Source organism: Anolis carolinensis, chromosome 6 (assembly GCF_035594765.1).
Source record: "Anolis carolinensis isolate JA03-04 chromosome 6, rAnoCar3.1.pri, whole genome shotgun sequence".
Taxonomy (NCBI): Eukaryota; Metazoa; Chordata; class Lepidosauria; order Squamata; family Dactyloidae; genus Anolis; species Anolis carolinensis.
The window spans coordinates 48,015,914-48,036,781 of record NC_085846.1 but is presented as its reverse complement, the minus strand read 5'-3'; the positions used below and the strand labels follow the sequence as shown (position 1 = coordinate 48,036,781).

General features: G+C 38.7%; 1 protein-coding gene across 2 annotated transcripts in view; it reads right to left on the bottom strand.

The window, feature by feature from the left end:
- col15a1 (collagen type XV alpha 1 chain) overlaps positions 1-20,868 on the bottom strand; it is a 153,706-nt gene that overhangs the window by 45,204 nt on the left and 87,634 nt on the right. For both annotated transcript variants that reach the window (XM_008112981.3, XM_008112980.3), the window contains exons 10-21: positions 19,631-19,708; positions 17,427-17,489; positions 16,279-16,413; positions 14,639-14,701; positions 11,866-11,901; positions 10,098-10,223; positions 7,312-7,380; positions 4,159-4,203; positions 3,662-3,706; positions 1,466-1,528; positions 1,122-1,157; positions 934-1,017 (exon numbers count right to left, since the gene is read on the bottom strand). In XM_008112981.3, the coding sequence (XP_008111188.2) occupies positions 934-1,017; positions 1,122-1,157; positions 1,466-1,528; positions 3,662-3,706; positions 4,159-4,203; positions 7,312-7,380; positions 10,098-10,223; positions 11,866-11,901; positions 14,639-14,701; positions 16,279-16,413; positions 17,427-17,489; positions 19,631-19,708 (843 nt within the window). The remainder of the gene's footprint in view (positions 1-933; positions 1,018-1,121; positions 1,158-1,465; positions 1,529-3,661; positions 3,707-4,158; positions 4,204-7,311; positions 7,381-10,097; positions 10,224-11,865; positions 11,902-14,638; positions 14,702-16,278; positions 16,414-17,426; positions 17,490-19,630; positions 19,709-20,868) is intronic.

Here is a 20,868-nt window from a genome sequence, read left to right as displayed (position 1 = left end):
GTATGCATAATGTATCTTTTAGATGGGATCCAAGTCCAAACATGAAATTCATTTATGTCTCATATATGCCTTTATATACAATATTTTAAAATAATTTTGTGCATGAAAGAAATTTTGTGTACATTGAACCATAAAAAAGGTGTTGTTATCTCCATGTCTCTGTAATTACTACAACTAAAACAATGTATGAAGGAAGAAAACACATGTTTTAAAATCACAAAATAAACTCAAATATGGGAGTGACATGTGCATTCTCACACACGTCCTTCCTCTACAAACTTTAAATTCCGAAAGAGATACATATTGAACTGGAATTTTGATTACATGAAGAAATATTGTATGCTGGGTCTTTATCACACGATACTACTATCCCGGGTTATTTCCATGATCAGAGATACTGAAAATTCACCAATATGTGGACCATCGCTACCACACATTGAAGTGTTGAACAACTGCATTGCGTTACCACTTCCAGTTAGGTGCATAACTTCTCCCGCCATGCATTTCTGTTGCTCTGGTATTTTTCATATATACTTATTTCATTAAAATAACTTTGCAATTTTAGCAAACATTAGTGATTTTTTTTAAAAAAAAAACCCTCAATTTTTAATTGCTGTCAGGGAAGACTGGGAGAAGAGGACAATTCCACTTCCTAACATTACGTCGGTGCTGGCATGCTAACACAGGAGCAAATTGGCCATGCCACACAAAGTAAGTACCCAAACCTGATCTGGGGTTATTGGATTGTCATAGGGAGGTGGAGCACCAGCAATTGGTTATGTCAGGTGACAGGAACTGTAAGGTGGCAATCTGCTACTGCTTCAATCTTGAGGTAGAACCATTGACAATTTGAAGTTTTGTAATAGCACACAAAGCTACAAATGATGTTGCAGAATAACAATATATCCTTAGCTCTAGTTAAATAGTACTTACCCTTGGAATGGCTATAACAGGACCTGGTGGTCCGGGAGGACCTGGTGGACCCACAACCCTAGCACCATCTTGTCCTGCTTCACCCTATTTCAACAGAAGAATTTTTTAGTCTTAAAATGGCCTTTTCTGTATAACTGATAGCCAAATTAATATTCATTAATAATAAATGTCATTACATTACTTCTTACCTTGGAACCTGGGTCACCTTTATCTCCTTTGGGCCCCTGAATTGAAAAGCCAGCATTAATTATAGGAAAAGAAGAGTAACACAGACTACATTTATTGAAATCCTTCACATTTTACACTGTAAAATATTATTATCCAGGGGCACTTGAAAGAGTTAGTATCTATAAGTGTTCTCAAATGTAATCGTGAATATATGCAACATTCCCCCTTTGATTCTTGTTATGAATGCTACCCGCCCCTCACTCAAATCTCTGTCCCCAAATCCCTCACCTAAACTAAATTTCAACTGTGCATTTCCAACGCTACAATTTAAAATATTGTATAAAGACTCTTCTTGCATACGTACTTCATCACCAGGGCGCCCAGCAACACCAGGAAATCCTGGCCTTCCTTCTGGACCTTGTTCTCCCTATTCAAATAAGAACAACAAATGTTTACAATATTGTCATTTGATTTATTTTAATATTCTACATGCCATATTCTGCTTTTACAACTTTTCAAATTAAGAAGTCTCTGTGATTTTAGACCAAACCTATAGACTAGAACTGTCGCCTATACTGTATGTGAGTTTCTAAGTAGCTGTTACTAATCAGGAAACAAGATTTGTGGGCCCATCCTAGAGAAGAAGAGAAAATCCCTCAATACTGGCTCTCTTTTCACCCTCTATAAAATAAAAACTCAAAGAAAATCCTGTTAACAAATTCTTGGCATCCTACCATTTTCTGAGTATGCTTTTTGCTTCTTATTTGGTGACCTCTAACTTTTCATGTGTTCAAGAGTGGTTTGGGGGTAGCAACACTAGCATGCCTATACTCAGTAGTTGTCATTTGGCATGGTTCAGGGGTGTCAAACTCATTTTTATCAAGGGGCAGATCAGCCTTATGGTTGTCTTCAAAGGACCATTGCATCCATGCACAGAGAATCTGTGGATAAATGGTATATTTTACATAGTAGTTGGTGCTCTTAAGTTTTTACTTATTTTGGGTCCCCAGATGTTATAGAATGACAACTCCCATCACTTTTGATTATCCACCATGGAGACTGGGGATAATGGGAATTGCATCCCAACAGCACTTGTGGCTCTAAGGTTGGGAAAAGGTTAAAGGACATTTTAAAGTGGGATCATATCCACAAGCTTTGTATCTAAATTCAAACCCACTGTCCTGACCAAACAGCCCTCCAGGCATTATTATATCACAATTCTCATCAGCTCTAGTCATGGCTAATGATTAGAATACTGGAGCTGAAGCCCTCAAGCCCCCCCTCCCCCCGGCTACATACCTGATCACAGTGACACCAGGTGAGGTGAAATCTTCTGAACAGGGGCACAGCAGCCAAACAAACACCATAGGGGCGTTAATCCTTCCCTATACTATTCAAAGCCCCCCCTTCTCTCTCTCCCTCCCCCCCCCCCTCTATATATATATCACAAACACACACACACATATTTGGCTGTAGTTATACTTAAAATATGTACCAATTTACAAACAAATTCAACTTTAAGAACAAACCTACAGAACCTATCTTGTTCATAACTTGGAGAATATATGAGAATTTAACTTTTCATACCATCTTTCCTCAGTTGTTAAATTGCTGACAATTTTCTAAGCCAAATATGTTTTCAATGTTATGTTCTACAACTTGTCAGACATTCAAAAATATCTAGAAATTAGAGCTCAGAAGAAAACGAAGAAAAAAGTCTATTTCCACATTCTGTTGTTTTCTAAGTGACAGCAAGTAAAAAAGCTGTCAGAACATTTTACTAATTAAGTGAGTGTGACTATGGCATCATTTTAATGTTTATATTGGCTACACCACATAAACAATGGATAATGTAAGTATGTTCAAAATGTGTATTGTAAGAACTAGCATGATGTAGTGTGGTTTGAGTGTTGGACACATCTACACTGATATGTGAAGTGATGCTGCTTCAAACTAGCTTCCAAGTGCAGTGGCTATACAACACATGCCACTATCCTGCAGTCTGATTCTGATGGAGAAGACTGTCTTGACAGCCCCTAAATTAGGGGAAAATCCAAATCCTGGGTCAGAATTCAGGATTTCCCCCAATTTAGGTTAATCCAGAGCAAGGTTGCATTGAAATTACCTTGATCTGCCTGAATGTAGTATCTTACATTTGTCTTTGTTGAAATTCATTTTGTTAGTTTTGGCCCAGTGTATACATTATATTGGAGCCCCGGTGGTGAAGTGCATTAAGGCACTGAGCTGCTGAACTACCAAACCGAAAGGTCCCAGGTTCAAATCCCAGGAGCGGAGTGAGCGCCCGCTGTTAGTTCCAGCTTCTACCGACCTAGCAGTTCGAACACATGCCAATGTGAGTAGATCGTTAGGTACCGCTCCGGCGGGAAGGTAATGGCGCTCCATGCAGTCATGCCAGCCACATGACCTTGGAGGTGTCTACGGAAACGCCAGCTCTTCGGCTTAGAAATGGAGATAAGCACCAACCCCCAGAGTCAGACATAACTGGACTTAACTTCAAGGGAAACCTTTACCTTTTTATACATTATATTTAAAGCCTGACCTTTGAACCAGGTGAGCCTTCTACTCCAGGGTCTCCTTTATCTCCCTGAAAAACAAATATATAAAGTGAAATAATAAAATTTTACAGTACAAACTTCACTTAACAAAGATGAACATTAGGATTAATAAATAGTAGCACTCAATTCTAAACTGTCTTAAAGGCAGCAACAAGAGCTTAAGAAAGGGCCAATATCACCAACATTTTGTTTTAAAAAGATCGTTGCTATGCTTGGATGAGTTAAAAGAAAGCATTGATAAACAAAGTTTACTGATATTGAATGCCAGTTTTAGGAGGTCAAAATGTTTGCACTTTAAAAAAACGTTTTATTCTGAATGTGCAAAACATCCCTGTGTTTACCACCTTGAAAGCTTTACAGTTTGAGGATCTGATGTCCATAAAAAATAAAAGAACCAGAATACAGTTGAGGTGACAAATTGAATTCTTGAAATAAGTACAAAAACACTCCAATTAACAGACAGTTTACTACATTTATTTACCTTTGGTCCTATTGGTCCCTGTAGGCCCATCTCTCCAGCTGGACCCTGTAAGAAAATGTTACATATATTTACAGCCTCAGTGGAGCTAGCTTTCACAAAGCTCACAAGGCACAGCCCCAAACCAAGGGTTCCCAGTTTTCGGTGTCTATGCCACAGTTTTTAAGGTTGGTTTTAAACCCATTTTAAGATTTCTTTTCCTGTCCACCAACATCGTTTTCCGTACTTGAGTTGGGAGTATAGTAGCTGCTTTGGGAGATGGTGATTGGGCATTTGGACAACGTGGCCAGTCCAGTGGAGCTGATGGCATAAGAGCATTGCTTCAGTGCTGCTGGTCTTTGCTTTTTCCAGCATGCTGACATTTGTCCGCCTGTCTTTCCAAGAGATTTGCAGGATTCTTCGAAGGCAATGCTGATGGAATCGTTCCAGGAGTTGAGTGTGATGTCTGTAGACAGTCCATATTTCACAGGCGTATAACAGGGTTGGAAGGACAATAGCTTTATAAACAAGCACCTTGGTATCCCTACAAATGTCTCTCGGAAGGGAAAATTTACTCCTGAAAAAGTTATCATGGGGAAAAAAGTGTCTCCACTGAAACTTTATCACCAATCCTTGTTTCCACAACAAGCCAAATTTTGAGTGCTCTAGCTGGAGGTCAGCTGTGACCAGCAGTGCTGTGGAATTTGAAGAGGCATGAATGGAGGGCAAAAGAGAGAAACGTGCCAAGAGGAAAGCATGTCAAGCCAATCCTGATTGGGACCACCTTCCAACTTGAAACCAATGTCCTCACTGTGGAAGAACATGCACAGTCACCTACATATCCACTGCCAGGACACAACACCTGGAAGACAATCATACTCTGACAACGAGGGATCGCCTAAGTAAGTAAGTAAGTAAGTAGAGTTTCAGTGGAGACACCTTTCCCCCCATGATAACTTTTTTAGGAGTGAATTTCTCTTCCGAGAGATAGATTTCTCTCACTTCCTGTTGTCTCACCCCTGTTCTTAACTATGAGTTATTTGCAAGTCAGATGTTTGTAACTCAGGGACTGCCTGTACATCTTTTGGCAAATTCCATTTCTTTATTACTGGCACATTCCAAAAGATGCTACTCTGATTTCATCATAATGGATATAGGTCATTCTTGTGAACTTTAATTTTTATTAGCCTATGTTTTCTACATTTGTTTTCCACATTGACGATATGTGTATAGTGGGTCCTTGGGTTCCCCTGTGGTTTGGTTCCAGGATCTATTACAAATATCAAAATTGTGGCATTGTAAAATCATGTTTTTTATATTAAAATGGCAAAACCAAGATTTAGCTCTTATAGGATGCCTACTAAAAGCTTTATTAGTCATCTCTTTTCCATACCATTGGTAGGCATGCCAGCCAAATCTTAGATCGTGACTAAGTAAAGCTCGATTTTCTAATTTTATCCAGTCTTTTAACCAACTAAAGCCTGCAGCTTCATAATACTATTTAAGATCTCGAAGCGCTAATCCTCCTCTGTCTTTTGCATCTATTAGATTTCTATATGCAATTCTAGCCTTCTTTCCACTCCATAAAAATTTAACCATATCCTTTCTCCATTTCTCAAAAATCTTTACTCCCTTAATTATTTGTAAATTTTGAAATGAACACTATTGAACGTTTTCTCAGCATCAAGAAATAACAATGCAATCTTTCTCTTGGGATCATGTTCACCTACATCTATTAGATTTAAAATCATTCTCACATTATGAATTAACTCTCTGCCTGGAAGAAAGCCTGCTTGGTTTTTATTTACAATTTTAACCAAAATTCTTTTAAAAATATTTGCTAAAAGCTCTGCAAATAGATTATAATTACAATTTAGTAATGAGTTTGGCCTATAATTCTTCACATGTTCTGCGTCTCTCTCTTGTTTTGGGATGAGATATATTCGCCTCCTCCCAAGAGTCTGGAACTTCACTTTTCCGCAGCAAACTCGATTCTCAATAGTCCAAGTCAAGTTCTCTCTCCACAACAGAACAACAATCAGAATTTTGTATGACAATTTCTATTTGTTTGTTTCTAAATCTTTCCTTTCACTTTCATTGGATTTTGAAATCCTAAATGTTACCTCCTTATGAAAAGTATAGCCAGGTAATGACATCTAGGTAAATCTTTGGATTACTTAGGAAATTAATGGTGTGAAGTATTAGTGTGATACACCATGACATTTCACTTTGAAATTCATGCAACTGATGGCTGGAAAAATTGGGCATTCATTTCTACCGACTTCATAAAGGGACAAAATACAATAAGCACCTAATATTTAAGAATAAAGAATAGTCTGCCATATCAGAAATAACCCCTGGAGCGCACTCCCTTCATTGTACAAACATAATGGGGCAGGAAGGAGCAGTAGACCTTTTAATACAATATATGGTTGTATCTCTACTGCCTTTCTTTCCTTAATAGAATTTTCACTGGTAAGAGAAAAGCTGGAAGCAGGAGTGGAGAAAAATCAAGAGGCTTATAAATGGAAAATGGCATCATACGAATAGAAAATTGGGTATTGGCCCAATAAAATTCAATAGATGAGAGGAGGCAATTACACTGTCAAAACCTTCTCTGAAAGACCCATAATTGGATTAAGAAAATCTAAAAGAATGATTGCCATTGCATCTGAAAGAATCCATTATGACACAACAGTATCTATGAACAGCTACAAGAGAACTCTTGTGATAACAGCTGGTGTTAGTTGCATCCTCTTCAAAACCCACTTCTTTTCATTACCCCATCACTTGACACAGCGAGTAGATTTGCTTGAATAGCTTAGATGGGAAAACCTGTAGCTGCTTGAATTTGAATGGAATGATGTAATTCTCAATTCTGGATCAGAACATAAACCTGATCATCTCCTCTTAGTGTACGCGACTTTACCTGTCACTGTGTTCTCTTCCATTCATGCTATTTCCAAAACTGGATTGTGAATTGCTTTTGGAACTATGAAACAGGATGGAGCTGCATCAATATTATCAATGATTAGACAACAGAAGAACGAAATACAACAAGGGAAATACGTTGTGCCAAGTCAAAATAGTCACTCTACCCACAGATTATGCCTAAATGGATTTAGAACAATCCAAGTTCTCAGATATAAAAAAACTGCCACTATCATATTTACTTACGTTTTGCCCCCTGGATACTGGGATTCGAGATTCACTTGACAAGCCAGTGATTCCTGATCCTTCCATATCCTAATAAATATGAAGAAAGGTTATACTACAGTAGAGTCTCACTTATCCAACACGCGCTTATCCAATGTTCTGGATTATCCAACGCAGTTTTGTAGTCAATGTTTTCAATACATCGTGATATTTTGGTGCTACATTCATGAATACAGTAATTACTACACAGCATTACTGCATATTGAACTACTTTTTCTGTCAAATTTGTTGTCTAACATGATGTTTTGGTGCTTCATTTGTAAAATCATAACCTAATTTGATGTTTAATAGGCTTTTCTGTAAAGCCTCCTTATTTATTTATTTATTTATTTACAGCATTTATATTCCGCCCTTCTCACCCCGAAGGGGACTCAGGGCGGATCACATTACACATATAGGCAAACATTCAATGCCTTTTAACATAGAACAAAGACAAGTCAAACATAGGCTCCGAGCGGGCCTCGAACTCATGACCTCCTGGTCAGAGTGATTCATTGCAGCTGGTTACAGCTGGCTTGCTCTCCAGCCTGCGCCACAGCCCGAGCCCAACATATTATCCAACATATTTGCTTATCCAACATTCTGCCGGCCCATTTATGTTGGATAAGTGAGACTCTACTGTATCTGTAACTTTACAGATCTTTTCTAGCTTCAGTTACATCTGCTCCACACAATTAGATTGCAAGGTTAGAACCTCATCCTAGGGATCCTCAAACTTTTAAAGCAGAGGGCCGGTCCACGGCTCCTCAGAGTGTTGGGGGCCCGGACTATAGTTTTTTTTAAAAAAAATGAACAAATTCCTATGCACACTGCACATATCTTATTTGTAGTGCAAAAAATAAATCAATGAAAGAACAATACAATATTTACAAATAAGAATTTTAACCAACATAAACCTACTAGGATTTCAATGGGAAGTGTGGGCCTGTTTCTTGCTGATGAGATAGTCAAGTAAATTAGGATTGTTGTTGTTATGTACCTTCAAGTCATTTCAGACTTAGGGCGAGCCTAAGTCTAAAACTGAGGGTGGGGGCCAAATAAATGACCTTGGAGAATCCCATCTGCCCCACGGGACTTAGTTTGGGGACCCCTGCCTCATCCTTTCAAGGTTTGTACTCTCTTTTTGAGCCATTTGGAAGAAATCTCTCAGAAATTGAAAGCATACTTTTGCAAAACATGAGGATGGAAAAGCTGCAGAGTTTGTCAAAGATTAGTAAAAAGGTAAAGGTTTCCCCTGCCGTTAAGTCCAGTCATGTCTGACTCTGGGGGTTGGTGCTCATCTCCATTTCTAAGCCGAAGAGCCGGCATTGTCCGTAGACACCTCCAAGGTCATGTGGCTGGCATGACTGCATGGAGTGCCGTTACCTTCCCGCCAGAGTGGTACCTATTGATCTATTCACATTGGCATGTTTTCGAACTGCTAGGTTGGCAGGAGCTGGAGCTAAAAGCGGCCGCTCACGCCGCTCCCGGGGTTTGAACCTGGGACCTTTCGGTCTCCAGCTCAGTGCTTTAACGCACTTCGCCACCGGGGCTCCTTGTCAAAGATTACACTTTCCTCAAATAACAAGCAGAAGGCCTCAACCTAGAGTCACAGATAGTTTGGTGTATGCAATAAATTGATATTTTATTTGCAGGGTGGGAACGGCAACTATAGGGACCTCTTAATTTGTCCCAAATTAATTTGCCTCTACCTGAAGCATCGTTTGGATGCCTCAGGTAAAAGTCCAACAGGCCCCGTATTTTAGGGGCTGTCTGGAAGCGCCCTCAGTCTTCCAGATTGTTTAAACTGTCAAATGAAATAGCAGCAATGAATACAAGAGGTGGCATATATTCTAAAAAAAATTCACTTAAGCTGTCAGTGCAGAGTTACAAGGTTCTTACACACATTTGCAGGTGAGCAATAAACACATGTATTACCTGTGGAAATTGGTATTTTGATTTATAGTTCTGAGAATGAAGGTAGCCATCTCAGGAATATACATGGTGTTTCAAAACTGTGAACCCAATTTCAAAGCAGTATGTATAAGCTCTTACCCTTACATAAAAAGCCTGTTTCTTCAAATTGTCATAACCAAGGATGCATAATCTTTGACACTGGTGGATCAATGATAAAATGTTGGTAACATTTCCATTGAAAAGACGAATAGGAGAGGGGATAACGGGCACCCCTGTCTAGTTCCTTTTGTTATTTTGAAATATTTGGATTCTAATGAATTTATTTTAATTTTATCTTCTTGTTTGTCATAAACTTGGTTGATTGTATTTGTAAATTCGTATCCCATATCTAATTCACTTATCAATAATTTGAAAAGATCCCACCTCAATTACGGATTCAGTCTTGCTGAATTACAGAACACACCATGCCTTATGTTGCAGGGTTGCCATCTTGCAAATGATTGAGCCTAGAGATGTCTAGCTGTAATCATTTGAAACTCTATACCCCACTCTTTCTGGTGGTAAGAGGTTTATTTATGAAAAGTTGATTGTTGCAGTGATATAGTAATTTCAAATCATGTCCCTATTTTTGAAATACCTTGTACTATAGTTATCATTATGACACTGTTATTCACCAACCTATTTTAAATTTTGGTAGATTAGATGGAATGTGCAGGGAGGAAAGAGAAATTTCAAATATGGGCATGATTCAGCCAGAGCAAAACAAAATTGCAAGTTGAACAACGTCAGGTTACATAGCTGGTATATTCTCTCTTAAAAAGTTAATTACGCAGAAGATTTAAGCAAAATACCTCGAATCCAAACCCATAACCTGGGCCCGGTGGTCCTGGGGGTCCAGGAGGCCCTGGTTGCCCAGGTTCCCCATTAGCTCCTGCCTGGCCTTTAGGGCCTGGTGGTCCTATCACTCCTGGATCACCCTAAGAGAGAAAAAACATAAGATTTTGATAATATGGCATTGCTTTGTATTAACCTTGACCATGTGTAGTTTTGCACATCCTTGTCACCATCCTTTAATCTCCTGATCAATACAAATAAGCACATAATAAATATAATATAATATAAACACAAAACCTGCTCCCAAACTTCATTTATTATTTATTTTAGATAACAATTATGTCATAATGTTAAAACAGCATTTAAAATTTAATTAAAGCAAAGGAAAACCAATAAGAGCACTAAGTTAAAAATAGCTTAGTTGAATTAATTAAAATAAAGACAACTTTGGAAGCATGTGAAAATAAAAAGGTCTTCAATAGGCAATAAAAAAACACCTCCTCCTATATTAGCCTTTTCATGCTCATCAGAGAGACTGTTTTCCATGGACCCCAGGAGCGTCACACGCCTTCACAGTTGTGATGCTACAACTGTGGGTTAGATGCAACTAATGTTAGCATTGGAATTGTTTCACACAAGCTAAAAATATGTCTGCGAAGGCATTTCAATTGGCTCACTTTGTCCGTTGTATCTGCTGCTGCTCTTTGTTTTGATGACATGTTTCAAAGAACTCTTGTATCAATTAAATTTTATGGTTTCAAAACTGTTTGTACGCCACTTTGTCACCCAAAAAGGAATGGTAGTTAGGAATCATTGAATAAGTTGATTTTGCTTTATATTATTTCACTTTTATCCTGCCCTTCTCTCAGCATAGTGTTCAATATGATTGTTAAGGCTCTGTGAAGAAGGTTTATCACAATTGTCAAATCTTTAGTAGCAGCTTTTTTTGCTATGCCTCATTTGCTGGGAAAACTTAGTCGGGTCTTCAACCAGCTATATGTGGGAAGAGACAATAATTCACATAGCTTAACGTGGTTAGGGTCTTAAAGTAAAGATAGAAATCCTTGTTAATGTCATTCAGAGGGAAACAATGAGTAATTTCAGCAATTCTGCGCACTTTTTAAAAAACTATTTGAAGTTTAGGACTTATCTATGCAAAATGTGTACATGGGATTTCTGTTGCATGTAAAATTTTGTACACAGGAAAAGAAATTCTGCTTAGAAAATTATATTTCTGTATTATTTTCTGCACAGAAAATACTGTTTATTCACAGACAATATTGTTGATGTGGATTTATTCTATGCCAAATTTGCATCAGTGTGGGGGGTTTTTGGCATCAAAACTAGCATCTTCTGTACAGGAAACAGCATCATCTATAACTTTTCCATGTGGAGAAAATGCTGTTGGGCAGAAGTCCCTAACTGAATATTTCTCACCATTAGAAGTTCCCAACATTTCAGAAACAAATTTCTCAATGTTTTTGAACACGCTTTCTATTCCTGCCTCAAAGATTATTACAAACACTTAGCAATGTGGACACTGGTTCTCTCTTGGGACAGAAAGTGAAGTTCTCGTGGAAGCTTAAGGAGGAAATTCTTCACCTTCAGAAATTAAGCACTTATTTTATCTTGAAAATAAGAAGACATTATCACCCCATTCCAAACATCACATTTCATATTCTTATTGCATATGATATCACATAGTACTACACCTTAGAACTCCATCTCTGGGAAACCTGTTTATTTTCTAATTAATACAATGTTAACAGTAATTTATTCTATTACCTTTCTTCCAACTGGTCCCTGTATACCTTGATCACCCTGTTAAGACAAAACACAACGGCTATGGGTAAAGAATAGATTATCAGTGATAAACTGTTAAAATAAACAAGCATTCCATCATATGTAAAAATGCAGTAATAATATCACAATTATACCAGTAAATATAATGAGTTTACAATATATTTGTAAACCCTATGCTACCAATGTTACCCTTTTGCATTATTGGCCAGCTTAGGCACTTTAACTTTCTTATACGTGTTATTTATTTATGGCACTTTTACTCGCCTTTCTCAACCCTGGAGAGGACTCAAGGTGGCTTTACAACATAGGCAACAATTCAGTGCCTTTAAAAACAGTGTACAATAAAATGACCATTTAAAATAAATTAATAAGATACAATTACAGTAGAGTCTCACTTATCCAAGTTAAACGGGCCGACAGAAGCTTGGATAAGCTAATATCTTGGATAATAAGGAGGGATTAAGGAAAAGCCTATTAAACATCAAATTAGATTATGATTTTACAAATTAAGCACCCAAACTTCATGTTATACAACAAATTTGACAGAAAAAATAGTTCAATACGCAGTAATGTTATGTTGCAATTACTGTATTTACGAATTTAGCACCAAAATATCACGATATATTGAAAACATTGACTATAAAAATGGCTTGGATTATCCAGAGGCTTGGATAAGCGAGGCTTGGATTAGTGAGACTCTACTGTAAAACAATTAATAGCATTTAACCCAATACAACAGTAATTCACGTGATCCATAAGTATAGCCCGTAATGTTCATTCCTCATTGATCACAAGAGGAATGTTTTTTTAAAAAATGACATTTTAATGTTGAGTTTTGTTTTATAGTGCTATTGTAAATATAATTCACAAAACTGCTTTAAGCTTGGTACCTATTTGCTGAATTATGTAACTCTTGTTTGTAGAAAGCCTTTTAATTACTGCCTCGGTTGTTTTGAAGGGTTAGAAGACTTTGGTTTTTTAAACATGAATCATGAAAAAACTCCATGATATGAAAGACAAACATGTCCACTGAACACCAAAGCCAGTGGAAGTAGATTTCTGGAAAGGGTAATACAGACCAATAGCTGGAACCTGCCCACTGTGGTTTAGCATGAGCAGCTCCATACCTTATGCTTTACATGGAAATGAACTGTATTGCCTGAGTCCAATTTGACTTGGTACTGTGGCAGTGTGAGGAGGAAGGAGTCTGATAAAAGAAAATGCTCTGAAGGTGGTATTAGTCATTGTAAGGAAAACACATGAAAAGGTAAAGGTTTCCCCTTGACATTAAGTCTAGTTGAGTCTGAATCAGAGGGTGGGGTGCTCATCTCCATTTCTAAGCCGAAGAGCCTCTGGTGTCTGTAGACGCCTCCTAGGCCATGTGGCCGGCATAACTGCATGGAGCACTGTTGCCTTCCCGCCGAAGGTAACACCTATTGATCTACTCACATTTGCACGTTTTCGAACTGCTAGGTTTGCACAAGCTTGGGCTAACAATGGGAGCTCACCCTGTCCCACAGATTCAAAACACTGACATTCTGGTCAGCAAGTTCTGGAGGTTAACCAGCTGGCCACTGTGGACCCTCTTTTTCCCTTCTGACATTTATAGCAAGCTCAAGGGGTGCTTGAAAGTGGTGCAGCTAGGAAAAGTGTCAAACCTTTAAATCTCAATCCATACTCCATATAGATGTTTTTAGATGAAAAAAATATTGCTGGTAAATAGAGTGTTTTCAAAATGATAGACCCATTTTTGAAGTAGTATATTTCCAGATGGCAACATGTTACAATTACACAAAGATTACAACTTTTTTAATGAGTTACATCAAGTTATCAAGTTTTTCTAGCCATTTCGAGCCAGAAACAAATCTAAAAATAACCCCACAAATGGAAAATATCTAATTGGACCTTATGTTGCGGGGTCACTATCTTGCAAATGACGAGCATCTGTTTATGTGCTGGGAGATGCATTTAGTAGCATTCCCTTGAAAATGTACACCCTACCCTTTCAAAAGTTAAGTGTTTCATTCATGAACAGTTTGTGGTTAGAGAAATATAGCAATTTCAAATTAGGTCCATCTTTCTGAAAGACCTTATACAATTATGTAAGTCACACGTCATGTCTAAAGTAGTCCTCTGAGAATAAGGAAATCTTTGTCATGAATCCACTGGGTGATCTGAGGTAAGCTGCTACCAGCTCAAAGTTCCTTCACTCGTTTTCCGTGTTTTAGTGTGAGTAAGGCTGCTGATGCCATGTGGGCAACCCATACACTTTAAGAACCATCACAATTAGATAACTTTACATACAACATACACTGCTATCTGTCATCACCTGGCAGTGTCCACATGAAACAGAGACAAGTAACTACAGCAACAAATGTGTTCTTTTTATTCAAATAGGAATGGGGTGATCTGGGCAAAAGTCACATGGAAAGAGCATTCATGGTGTTGAGCCAGCCCAGGACAAGTTCAGTACATTAGGAGTGTTTCAACCCACACATCCCACCATTCACATTGATTAAATAGCTGAACTTAAAGAAATCTTGATGCTTCATTTGCTTTCTACACTGTGACTTATCAATGCATTGTGGCAATCTGTGCATAGGTGTGTCTTGGATGTCTGGAAGTCGTTAACAGAAGAATGATGAATTGTTAATACATTTAGGTGGCTCTGGAAAAAGTATAAGATACCTGAAACTCCCAAAACTGGATTTAAAAATTGTAAATGTTTTTAAATGAATTTGAGTTTAAACCTTACTTTTTCTCCCTTTATTCCTGCAAAACCAATCAGTCCGTCTTGACCAAAACGACCAGGGGAACCCTGAAAATGACAACAGGTATTAGGGTATGTCATAACTGCTTAGGGAAGGTGACTGTGATTTTGGAGACCAGGGTTCAAATTCCCTTTCAGCCATGGAAGTCCAGTCTCAGCTTCAGAGGAAGCTAAAGGCAAAAGCCCAGCTGAACAAATTGTGTCAAGAAAATCTCATGATAGATTACCATCAGTCTGAAACAATTTAAAGGCACACAACTGCCACAATAAAATCTGCTTACAACAAAATCTGTTTTTAGAGACTATTTGTCAGAAGCTTTGAAAGCAACAGTACAATTTGCCTATACAAAAGACATTAATATAAAGCAGTCACTTTTTAAAAAGAACAATCAAAAGACATTTTCTCTGTGTTTCTCTTAAAACCCAAATCATTGAGATGATAATACCGTGTTTCCTCGAAAATAAGACAGTGTCTTATATTAATTTTTGCTCCCAAAGATGTGCTAGGTCTTATTTTCAGGTGATGTCTTATTTTTCTATGAAGAAGAATTCACATTTACTGCTGAACAAAAAATGAACATTTATTATATACTGTACAATAGTTGTCATCACAAACCAACATAACCAGACAAGCTGTGAATCCTATCAAGAATTTCTTGTTACTACCATTATTTCCATGTATAACTGGTATGTACATTTACCAATCCTGCATGCTCTGGTGTTCTGTTTGTCAGGCGCTGGGTATGCTTCCAAACAAAAACTTTGCTAGGTCTTACTTTCGGGGGAGGCCTTATATTTAGCAATTCAGCAAAACTTCTACTACGTCTTATTTTTCGGGGATGTCTTATTTTTGGGGAAACAGGGTAGTACCATAGGATGTGCTTCCCTCTTGCCCACTTACAGGGCCTCTGTTGGGAAAACCTTGGCCCATAAAAGTCTTATGACTCATCACATGGAGATCCAGAAGTATCTTCTCTGGACTTCCTAGCATTGCTGGTATGCTACCAGCATGGACTCCCCTAGAACCATCAGATGATACAAGGCTATATCCAGCAGGGCTCCTTGCCAGCAGCATGCCGCAGTGTTGAAAAGTGGAGCCCAGAGGAAATGGGTGTACACCCGACTCCTCATAGAAGAAGCTGGGAAAAAAGCAACGGGAAACTGGGGATGGCAGGGAAACGTCGTGGAAAGGGATCCCACAATCCCTGATGGTAAGGGAATGCAGCATGACGCTGCCCCATGTTTTCCCGCACTGTCCCTTGCTGTCCCCTGGCTTCTCGACCTCTATGTGATGAGGTCCCTAGACATTTATATAGTTATTAATCCAGTGGTGATATTTTTTTCATGATAGTGAAAAAGTGGAAAAGAAACAATGTCTGGTAGCAAAAGTTGCGTAGGTAGACTTCTGTCTGGGGAAATTACAAGGTAGTCGTTTGAGGGCTCTACCAATCTTGACCCCAGGACCTACAACCTTTAATCCATAATTGCACTGCTATAGCTATATGAGCTATTCCATCTCATGGCAAGTAGCAAAGTGATTTGATTTTTTAATGATACTAATACTGACTCCACTGCTAATATAGAAAGTGAAAGGCTTCAGAGCTTGTATATGCATAGTTACTTACGCGAGGGCCTGCTTCTCCAGTTGCTCCATCTTTCCCATTTTCTCCTGGAAATCCTGGTGGGCCTGCATTTGAATCAGGTGCTGGGATTCCAGGAGCACCAGGTGGACCTGGAGGACCTGGAGGCCCAGGGGCACCCTACGTAGATCAGACACACTGTTACAGAATATTACAACAATTGACTTAGCAATGGAGTCACTTAGTAGTCTTGGAAGACCACTGTCTCAGCCTGAGGCCCACTGTATTTGTCTACTGTAGAGGATAATGTATAAAAAGTACCTGAAGTGCTTTTTAAAAAAGCAATAATATATACAGGTATGTATATCTAAAGAGCCTGAAATAAAATGAAATATTATTTTATGTCAAGCTCATTACAGGTTTACAAGTTTGGAATGAATCCTCAAAGGGGAACATTCTGATTCACTGGATTTTAGTAAAGCTGTATGAACCGATCTTGACCTGCCACTGAACTACATAGCTTTTGACGCAATCTGTCATATCACTTAGTCACACCAACTGACACACTAAGTTAGGCACAGTGTGCTCAGCTGCTGGAACCTTAAATGAGTAATTCAAAGGACCTCATCATACATCTGGTGGCAGTACTCCTCTTTAGGGTGAGGCATGGAGCCTTCATCTTGCATCACCTTGCTTTGCCAGCCAGCAGGACAATCACATAGAGGGAGGCGAGGAGCACGCGTAGTGTGTGCGGCTTCCTCCCATGGAGCTGGCAACACAGGAAGCTTCCTGCATTGCCAGATCCATGCCAGCTCAGTGAGGAGAAGTCACGCACACTACGCACGCTCCTTGCTTCTGTTTATGTGAGAGACATGCTGGCTGAACGGGCAAAACAAGAGCTTGATGGCTCGTCCTTAAGAGGAGCACTTCTGGCCACTGCTGGCCCAGTAATGAGATCCTTATCTAAACTACCACTGATGTTAACATACAAAGCACTAATGTGACAGGAAAACCATCATTTTCTGCAGAATCGTTTTTATTATGCAGCCTTAATTCTGAAACAAATGTTTCTTACAGTATTTTCATTGTGTTACAGCGAACAGTGAACAATATTGACCACTACCTTAGGCTCTTAAAACCTTAAGCAGAAATTGTTGAAGACGCTGCCAGGAAAAACTAGAGCACATACTTACCCTGGGAAATTCTATGTCTTTGCCAAAGTCTCCAGATCCAGAGCCTTCTATTTCCACTCTTCTCTGAAATGAGGGACAGCATTACTTCAAAAACTGTGATGGGTTGTGAAAACACTTCATGCTACTCTAAAGGTACTTTTAGACATGCCTAAAAACTCTGAAGTAACTGAGATTAAAAGGGGGGTGGGCAGCTAAATGATGTTTAGAGAAATTGTGGATGGAATTGGGTTAACAGTTGAAAAGCACGTGTTAAAAAAGATGCATTAAAAACCCGATTCCACCCCCAAAATGTGCACCTTTGTCTGGCTGTATATCTCTGCAGTCATGCAAAGCACATGATTTCCTTCCCTTCCCCCTGTGTGAACTGCTCCAATGCATGTGCACATTTTAAAAGCCCAAAACAGCTGATCGGACTGTTAAAAAATGGAGCCACAGACACACAGGTGGCTAAAGGGAAGCAGAATTGGAAAGCAATCAGAACTCTCTGCAACCATTCTTTTATTTAGATCTTTATAATATTAAACAGAATTTAAATTAACAGTTGAGTGAAGAGAGAGAATAAGAAATCTGCTTGTGTTTACATTTGGATCTCTGGATGTGTGCATATGAGATCTAGCACATCTCTGAGAGAATTTTTAAAAAACTTCTGCCAGATATTCCCCATGAGGATTGCGGGAGACCATTTTTCTGGATTGACAGATCTGTTTGTGAACTTGCTATCAGGCCCTGGAATTTTTGCCCCACTTTTAAAACCCACATTTTGGTGCTGTCTGGAAGTGCCCTAAGAGATCATTTGTCTGATTAAAACTCTTAGATTGCATTTTTAGTTTGTAGCCTAAGTTGCTAGATCTTTCTCTGAAGATTAATAATAGAGACACAGTATCCATGATGTACCAAAATATAATGGGGAATATTTGTTTGGGGAATATGACTGTCTCATTCAAAAACCAGATGAGCAAGTATGTAATTTTCACAGCAATAGGGATTATGAAGTGAGGGGTATTGATTCTTGTCCTCTCCCCATCTCTCAACTTTCTGTCATCCCAAGCATTTTTTCTCCCAACTAGATTGGGTTGGAGAGAAAGATATTAGCAATGACAGAGTTGTGAATATGAAATGGGAGAGGATGGTACTATAGCTCTTCTTACCGTCCTGTCCCCTTTCATACCAAAATCTAACCAATGTCACAGTGGTACAAAAAGCCACTTTCTACGAGGGACCCATTTACACTGCCATATAATCCAGTTTCTAAATGCAGATTATCTGCTTTAAACTGGATTATATGAATCTACACTACAGATAATCTGCATTCAGATACTGGATTATTTGCCAGTGTGGATGGGGTCTGGGATTCAGGATTTCTGCTTGGTCTATCTGGCTGTTCCTCCAGACAAATTTATATACTACTAAAGGTCTACACCAAATGCTTTGGCTCATAAATTCAAAACCCTTCACTCCTGCACCAAGTATGAAGCCACAACTCAATCACTGAACTATGTATGAATAGTTTTATTTCTTCTGTCCTTATTAGTTGGAAACTTGCCAAAGGTTAAGTCTCTCACCCAAGTTTTCCCCATGCCTATCGCTATTGTTCTCTCTCACTAAAGGCAGTCCACAAGTTACAAACATCTGACTTACATATAACTCTATTACAAATGGGGATGAGACAACAGAAAGTGAGAGGAAATCTACCTAAAGAAGGGATATTTATTCCTGTAAGAGTTATCATAGGAGAAAATGGGTCTCTACTGAAGTTTTATCAAGAATTGTTGTTTCCACGACAACTCAAAATTTTCAAAATCCAATTGTTAGAAAATGAAGTGAAATCTTCAAAAGGGGGCACAGACAGCAAAACAAACATTATGGGGTGTTAATCCTTCCCTGTGTTATACAGGTAAATTAGCTGGAGGTACATTTTTAAAATGTACTGTTCTGACATATTCAGATTCAACTTAAGAACAAACCTATAGAACCCATATTGTTCATAACCTGGAAACTGCCTGAATGTCTTAATCATCTCTATTTTTCTCCCTCTTTCTCTTTATTTCACTCATCTTTGTATCTCCCATATCTTTCCTTTTCTCATTGTTTTCATATCCACTGCTTATCACAATACATATGTTGTGCATGGGAAAGCTTCAGTATAAGATTGAAAAAGCAAGAAAACACAGACATGGTTGTACATAAGAAATTCCAAAACTCACAAATCCCTTAGATGAAGCAGGCAGTCCTGGCGGCCCTGGAGGTCCAGGAGGGCCTGGAAGTCCAACACCAGTATCTCCCTAGAACAACAATAAGCATGATACTGTAAAAATTAGAGTGCATATGTTAAATTATAGGATTGTTCATTCAGAGCAACCTTACTTGGATTACTGAGATATTGATAAATGAACTGGGTGGCATTTACTTTTGTCTGCCTTGTTCATCTGGGTACTTAGTGCAGAAAAGGAATAAGTGTCAGCTATAGGGAATCTCTGACCTAGGCTGGGTCTACACTGCCATATAATCCTGATTCAGAATGCAAATCAACTGCATGGAACTGGTTTATATGAATCTACATTGTCATATGATCCAGTTCAATGCAGTTCATTTGCATTCTGAAACTGGATTATATGGTAGTGTAGATCCAGCCTAAGATACCTTATTGGTTAAGTTCTGGGTTTTTTGGGGTTGTATAAGGTAATTCTGCTGTTATAGCAACTATTCTACTACCTCGTGATGCTCTCAGTGTACTTAGAAGACAAATTAGCAGGGGTATAACAAAAAGTAGTCCTAGTGGGATAACATCCCCACCAACACACAGGGTAAACGAAATTGATCTGTTGCTGCTGTTGCTAATATTGAAAGAGGGTGGGCGTGAGTTTTCCCCCTCTTCTATTGGCAGAGGCATGGCATAATATTTGGAATACATGTCTAAAGCTTTCCCAATTTATTATTTATTTATTTGTTTACTACATTTATATCCCGCTCTTCTCACCCCGAAGGGGACTCAGAGCGGCTTACAAATCAAAGGAACATACAATATATTATTAGCATAGCACAATATAAGCATTACATTACTATATGGTACTATATCATTATACTAGCTGTGCCCGGCCACGCGTTGCTGTGGCGTTGTCTGGTGGTGTTGGTGAGAACTTGTTGAGGTAGTGGTGGTATTGAATGTCTGTTGTATGGTTGTCCTTATGTTTAGTATGCATTTGGTTGTTTGTGTACTGTGAAAGTGGTGAGGATAGAGGGGGTCTATGTCCCTGTGTAGTATTGTATAGTATTTATACGTTGTCCATGTGTTGCGAATGCTTGGATTGTGTCCTGGTGCATAGTAGAAAGGGTTGGGCTGGATTGCCCTTGGGGACTCTCCAAACTATTGTGCCTGTCCCCTGGGCTGAGTAGGTTGCTAGGAGACCAAGTGGGCGGAACTTAGCCTTGTAAGTGGCAGCAA